Here is a 7,838-nt window from a genome sequence, read left to right as displayed (position 1 = left end):
TTCATCTGAATAAACTTATAAGATATACATTCACCTTCCGGATGGACATACGTATATTATATATTATTTCCATAACACGACACAGTAAAAATAAAAACACTGTATATACAATGGTAGTAGTAAGTAGTCTTGCTGAGCCATGAGGCCCATAGTGCAGGTGCCTATCTCCTGTTTCTGTAGTACACCCCCTGGACATGACACTAGAATGTCGCAGGGACTTACCCCCAATCCAACCCTTGATGCCGAGTGTCAAGCAGGGAGGCATTGGGTCCCATTTTTAGAGTCTTTGGTATGACCTGGCCGGGGATCGAACCCCGACCTCCCAGTCACAGGGCGGACACCCTAACCACAAGGCCACTGAACTATATACAATGGGGGGGTGATCATGTCCTCCCCCCTTGGGCCTGCTGAAAGGTGGAGTTTCGGAACCGGCTCGCCGGAACCGGGCCAGACCCCTGGGCACTTTCCTGGTGGTCTGGATGTTCCGGGGAACCACCGGGGACCCCCCGGGAACCCCCACACGGTAACTCTGTCACCACTCACTTCACATGGGTGTGATTTTCCATATTCATTGATTGTTTTGTTGAATGATCTCTGTGAATCTGTGTTCATGATTAAATGATGTTTTATAAGAAAGTTCTAATGGCTATAACTTTAATTTTATATCTGGAATTTGTGAATATCCTAGAAACTATCTAACTATTCCTGTTGTGAAATGTGAAAGAATTTTCAAATACAGATAATCAGAACGTACTAACTTGTATCTTTTGCAGCTTTTGCAGCCAAAGTGAGTATACAGTAATGAAGAAGGGTTCCAAAATCAATAGATCGGAGAGGTTTGTGCTCATTTTTCTTAGAATTCTGCCATAGAAAATGCAGGCACCTCATTATAGCTTAAGCATTAAGTAACACACATCATGTGTCCATGCCTGATGAAATATTAAAGGGATTGTGACATTAAAAAAAAAGTTTTTATAAATTGTCTTAATTTGTTTAGGTTTTCTAGGCTCAATTGCACCCAAAAAACCTGAACATTTAACATTCAGTAGATTTTCTGTGGTTTTCTGGCTCAAACAAGTGCTCTGATTGATGATCCCATATATGTCAATGGGGTTTGCCAGCAGATGTCACTGTTTTCACTGTTTTGCCTGTTTTCATTGCAGCTCAAAAGGCTTCAGAACACACAAAAACCACAGACACAGAAAATCCACTGAATGTTCAAAGTTCAGGTTTTTAGGGTGTAATTGAGGTCATAAAACCTAAAAAATTGAAATGTAAGTCATTTTACATCATAGTGATAACATTCAAATCAATGTAAAGTAGTGTATAAATTAGCATAGACTGTACAGCAGGAATTTCACTTGCATGAACACACAATGATAAAATATCTTACTAATATTCTCTCACTTCATGGTATCTTGAACTCTACCTTGTACCATCCAAAAATATAACTTTCCCAAGAATGAAAGTTCAGTATAAACTGACATAAAGACAGAAGAAATTAATTAAAGTCCCCCACCAAACAATTGGTTGGTTTTAATGCATTTGTTCTTTGGCTGATGCTGAATGATCCTTCCTCTAGTTTTAGAGGAAACCCGAGTTCTACTAAAGAGTTTGAGGTTATTTCCTGTAATTGTCGACTTTCTATACTGTAGATATCATAGTATTTTATACTGTAGATACCGTAGTATTTTATACTGTAGATACCGTAGTATTTTATACTGTAGATACCGTAGTATTTTATACTGTAGATACCGTAGTATTTTATACTGTAGATACCGTAGTATTTTATACTGTAGATACCGTAGTATTTTATACTGTAGATACCGTAGTATTTCTGTTCATTAACCTCTTGATCCCAATGTCTCCAGAATGTCATCGATATCCATCGGTGGACCACTACTAGAACACACACACACACACACACACACACCACACACACACACACACACACACACACACACACACACACACACACACACACACACACACACACACACAAAGTAAGAGAAGACCGTAAGGTCATGGTATGTAATGTAAATCATACATTCCACATGCACAAAAATACAAAAATGCAACCTACTCATTAAAGTCGCCAGGAAGTGACTCTGCCCCTCCAACCATGTTCCCATTAAAAGGCAAGAAGCCGGGCCTAAAGAAACCCAGACAGTTAAAAACATTAATAAAAACCCAGAAGACGGTACAGATCAGGCATGCAGGTTTGCTAATGATGTGTACATATTTTCAAGCATATAATCAAGCATACATAGCAGATCAGACAGAATATCAGACAGAAAGCACATGACTTGTGCTTTCGTTTGAAATGTACCCATTCTGCATACTGTGAAATAAAGATTTCAATCAATAAAAAGACAATTTACAGTTTTCCAATCAAGGCGTTCTACCTTTGCCTCTGAACCTGTCATTCTGTCTCCGACATCAATAAAATAACTATTAACAGGTCAAGTCAAAGTGTCCCCTCCAGTCACTGGCAATAAATGCCCCATTGCTTCCATTCTTCACAAAATGATAAATGCTCTCAGAATCAGCATATTCACTTGATGAAAATGAAATGTACTATTCTCGTTAACTTTTAAAGACGGAGTGCCCCCCCCCCCCCAAACTTCAACATGACGTCATGCCATATCGATATACGATATATATCGTCACATGCCTAGTACTGTACTGTACTGTACTGTACTGTGTACCGTACTATACTGTGTCGTACTGTACTGTACCATACTGTACAAATGCAAACTGTACGTTAATTATGATAGTTGCATGGATGCACAGTGCATTATATCTGGGGAGGCAGGTGTTGTGCATGGAGAGATGTGCAAACAGTATGGTTTGGTAGGAGAAGGCGAACAAAGGCGAACGAATAAACGGCCGGCCCCCTTTCAATTAGTGTAGCAAGATGTTAACTCCATAGACACATACAAAACAGAAAAAGTACAAAAACTATGGCGCCCCATCTTTAATCGTGATTCTAGTTTGTATTTGTGAAACTTAAATAAACAAAAATATTTGATAACAACAAAATGATTTCTGGCTCATGCATGTCTTGTTTCTCTTTTACTGTTATATTCAATATTATGTAATGCATCATTTAGATTCTCTTCAGTATGTACTGTGACTCAATCAAATTGAGATACCGGTATGTACTTATTGATTGTTTTTTATTAATCATGTTAGTGTTTTCATGTTCATGGGAAAGGTAAAAACTAGTAACCTAGTTCTGGCAAGACACTTTAAGGCTGCATTTGAAGAGGTCATTTGGAAATATGAATGCATGAGTGACAGGACTCACATGGGGTAGTGATGGTGATGGGAATCCTGAGACATCACATTGGAAGCAGCAGGTGAGGCTGCACCTGCCTCCCTGCACGCACACGCGCACACGCACACGCACACACACACACACCAACTGATCATTAGCTTTTTAATATGTCCCCATGTTGTACAAAACATGGTTTATTGATCATCTGAGGGGTGTAATCTTTCAATCACTGTCAAATGCTATCTTTCATTTATCATTGTCTGCGTGCTTTTTGTGTTAAGTGTTTGTTAATTTTCTTTTTATTGTCCTTTTGTGTGCTTTGTAATTTCATGTATTTTTTCTGTTATATTCAATATCATGACATTTATAATGTGTATTATCTTCAGTATACAGTATGTACTGTAATTATTGTACATGTATCAACACTAATAACCTTCTGAACAGGACACTTATTTATACTTGAAGAGACATTTGGAAATGTAATATGTCTCTTAGAAGAGACATAAGCTTGGTTTGATCAGAACTGTAACTCACATGGGGTAGTGATGCTGATGGGAGTCCTGAGACATCACATTGGAAGCCGTGGGTGAGGCTGCACCTGCTTCCCTGCGTACACAAATGCACGCACGCACACACACACACACACACACACACACACACACACACACACACACACACACAAACACACTTTTATAATAGCGAAATGAGTGTTACATGCAGAGTGTAAAATATGAGTATAATTTGACAGTAGTTTCTTACGGGACCACGTTAGTCCGCAGTGACACCCCAATATAGCCACGGCTCGATGATGGTAAGGGGTCATCTACATGTACATAAAGAAAGCAGAAACACACACACAAACACACACACACGGTGTTGGTGGGTTCAATGGTTCGCATTTGAAATCGTACGAAATCGTACGTTTTTGTCTGTCAGTGTACTCACTCAAAATCCCCATACATGGGTAAAGCCCCCATATATGGTGCCCAGGTCTCGTGACATCACGTGACATCAACAGGGATGGAGATCCCTGATCTCATAGTAAATGTGACTTGCTGTCGCAATTAGTCTACTTGCCAGCCCATAGAGCCCCATTGTGAACCCATTATGTTAGAAATGTTGAGGCTGGCAAGTAGACTAGACTATATAGACTAATCCACAGAGCGCTGCCTGTAGTTATCATCAATATTGGCCGGCAGCAACTCTACATCTGACCTCAAATCTCAAATCCTTAGATCTCCATGTATGGATATATGTCTGACATGCCATATGTTGATCCTTCCCCATCCATCCTTCCTCTTTCCCTTTTGACTGATACCTGTCCACTCTAGACGGGCCTGCCCCAAAGTTATTAGTGCAACCGCGCCCGGCACCCTGCGAAAAATAGAGTTCTCAACAGGCCCGAAAATTAAGGCCCGGCCCTCATCAAACCCTGTACACTCAAGATAATGTCCTCGCTACCACCCTCTGACCTGTTCTGACATTCTATATGTTGATCTCATCAAACCCTGTACACTCAAGACATGCTCCTTATATGGCCATGTTGATCTGACCTTCCCATGCCAAAGCATCAGCACTCGCCCAGCAGTCTCCCGTCAACGAGGCGGATGCGTGCACGCAACCTCGCCCTAATGCAACCTCGCCCTTAGGCGTCTAATGGTAGTATGTATGTATGAATAGAGAATAGTCACCTGTGTAGTATTTACGGAACACGTCATTTTTAGGAAGTTCCGGGTACAGAAGTGTGATATTCTCAATGTCTCGGATACGATCGCCAAGGCAACGAATCTCAAGGTCTCTCTTGGTGAAGGGCTGAATGTTCTGGATTTTCTGTCCTCCATCTAAGTAGAAGTGTGTGTCGGTGAGTGAGTGTGTGTGTGTGTGTAAGACAGAAAATGATTTAGTCATTTGAGTTGTACTGTAACGGTGAAATGATCTACAGTTAGTCAGCAACAGTCTAGGCAAGAAACCTATGACCATAATGACAACCCTGCTGAAAAAACTCCTATGAAACCCACAAACACTTACTTTCAGAGGCAGCCACGTAAGCAATTGTGATGCCCCCAATCTCAGAGTCACTAAAACGCAGTAAGAAAGTGCCATTGGGCCTGTCTTGGAGAATCAGGTGGAGGTGCTGTTTCCCAATGAAGCCAAATATCGACCTAATAGAGGGAACATTATGCAAATTAATTTTCATTAAGAACATCCAGTGGAGGATTGTCACACGGTAAATTTAGTTGAGTTCTGTACTTAAAGGGGCATTCCACTCATTTTCAACATTTTACTATGTCATAAATATACCTTAGAGCTGTTGTGTGGAAATAATTAAAAAGTCCCCCCAGATGTGATTCACCATGCTTGTGCTTGTTGCACACAAGTGCGCAAGCAGAGCGCGCAAGTACTGTCGAACGCTACAAACTGTCAAATCTCAGCTTCTCTGTGAAAGAACGTTTTAAATATTTAATTATTAGGTTTAGCTATTTGCTACGTACCTAGTTTTTGGAGGTAAAAAAGTAGTATTGTTAAGTATGGTAAGAGACGGCTTTCGATGGTGACGTATATGTCGATCAGTGTCGGGTGGATTAAAGGAAATGCCTCTATGTACTATATGTATATGTAATTTGTAAGTTGATTAGCGGTATACTGTGGTTACTCTGCTGCGCCCCGTTTGATGCGTACGTATCGTAGCAGCATATGACATCAGGGTATAACTGGTACAACTAGCTCTCAATGATGACGTAATAAAGATGTGGATTAAAGGACCCAATGCCAGGGTGTAATTGGTTTTCGATGGTGACGCAATGACGATATGTTTTAGTGTCGCTCTCTGTTGCTGTCTAGGTTTGAAATACAGCAGTGGTCAGTGGTCCCTCAGTGCCTGGTGGTGCATCGACATACACACATACCCAGCCGATACATACCCCCCATTAACCTTATACCAATTTTGAAACGTTGTTTAGTTATGTCATCGAGAACAGTGGTTTCTCATTGGCTGGTGGAATGTACCGACATACATACCCAGCCGATCGCTGTTCTTGGTCCCGATTGGCCGAGCGACGCCACATACGCAGCCAATTACAATACTTGCGCGCCCTGCTTGCGCAAGTAACAAATATGTCAAATATTGCCTGTATTATTCTGTGTAAGTAAGATAACACCGTTATCTCACCCATCACTCCAGTAGGCCTTCAGCTGTCTCTTTGTCAACTCCATTACTCCCTCGAACCACTGCCAGAATGTGAACGGCCGCCCAGGCAGAACCTCCTGCAGAGCATTGGAGGTTGAATCAGTTTTGTGTAATGTGTGCAAATTAGTACAGTAGATGTAGCGGTGGGCGATATGGAAAAACATAATATCACAATTATTTTCCCAAGCGGTTTTCATGTTGGCTTTTATGGTTATTTCTTAAGTGACTACAACCACCACCTACAAGGTAACAAAATTAAAAGAAAAAGGAGTAACAGCTCATTTAGACCAAAATACTTTTGTTCTACATAAGTATAAATTAAGGTATAGAACTGCAAACCATAGAATGTGCATTCACTGCATTCACTGTATCACTTGTAGGCCTACAATAATTCTGAAAACGAACATCGCGGTCGAGACATTGTATCGTCTCAATGATGATTATCACCATATCGCCCACCTCTAAGTAGATGTCTGTATTATTCATAATGTGTGTAGCATGTGTGTGTGTGTGTGTGTGTGTGTGTGTGTGTGTGTGTGTGTGTGTGTACAATGCGGATGCGTGTGTATACCTTATTAAACTGGGTCCAGGACACCAACATGTTGCTGTAGTCTCCTGAGATGTCTGGCTTGTCAAAAATCTTCTGGGCCAGAAAGTGTTGGTTGTACTCATCTAGGCACCGGGGTGTTCCCACCTCCGACATGAGCTTACTGTTGAGGGTTACGCACATCTCCTTCCAGGGAACACGCTCCGGCACCACAAACGGCATCCTGTCCTGATGATATTGTGAAGTGTGTTAGCCACGTAAACCCTATACTTAGTCGACTGTATGCCCAAGGGCTCTATAGGCCTACTACGCCCCCTCCCGTTTCCGCTGTACACAAAATATCTTCACTAGGGATGCTATGGGTTCAAGTGGTCAATATGTCTCTCATGACAAGATGAAGGACATTGACTGAGGCTGGATTCAGGCCTATTGAGCTCTGAGAGGCTTTTTGGCTGATTGGGGAAGCTCTGATCATCCATCTCTGAGGGCTGCAATTATTCATTTATTTTTAGTCTTTTTAGCAGTCTTGAGGACAGTGGTTGATAAAAGAAAACATTTTTATGTCCTACTTATTTGTCCTATTTCTGTCAATACCCTCCCCAGTTGGGAGTATTCCATGTCCAAGAGATTTCTTTCTTAGGTAGAACATTCTTAACACTGCATGCATGGAATAGTTTAGGGCAACAACATTGTTTCATTCATACTAGCTCATCAGCAAATACATTTTAAAGTAATTTAACAGGAACTACACTAAACACTATACGTATGCATTTCTAAATGAAACTTTAAAGCAGTTGAACATGTTCTTGGAATGCCCTACTACT

General features: G+C 41.1%; 1 protein-coding gene across 4 annotated transcripts in view; it reads right to left on the bottom strand.

The window, feature by feature from the left end:
* Positions 1-1,289: 1,289 nt before the first annotated feature.
* The window catches only part of stat6 (signal transducer and activator of transcription 6, interleukin-4 induced), a 28,419-nt gene continuing 21,870 nt past the window's right edge, over positions 1,290-7,838 (bottom strand). For 2 of the 4 annotated variants that reach the window (XM_083768511.1, XM_083768514.1), the window contains 8 exons: positions 7,039-7,242; positions 6,450-6,544; positions 5,309-5,442; positions 4,972-5,121; positions 4,040-4,103; positions 3,311-3,382; positions 2,084-2,152; positions 1,748-1,902 (listed from right to left, as the gene is read on the bottom strand). In XM_083768511.1, the coding sequence (XP_083624637.1) occupies positions 1,845-1,902; positions 2,084-2,152; positions 3,311-3,382; positions 4,040-4,103; positions 4,972-5,121; positions 5,309-5,442; positions 6,450-6,544; positions 7,039-7,242 (846 nt within the window). In that variant the 3' untranslated portion in view covers positions 1,748-1,844. The other 2 variants (XM_083768512.1, XM_083768513.1) reach the window with 2 other exon arrangements.

This window comes from Protomyctophum parallelum (assembly GCF_964188405.1).
Source record: "Protomyctophum parallelum genome assembly, chromosome: 7".
In the NCBI taxonomy this organism is placed as follows: domain Eukaryota; kingdom Metazoa; phylum Chordata; class Actinopteri; order Myctophiformes; family Myctophidae; genus Protomyctophum; species Protomyctophum parallelum.
The sequence above is the reverse complement of the archived record's forward strand: the minus strand, read 5'-3'. Positions and strand labels throughout refer to the sequence as shown.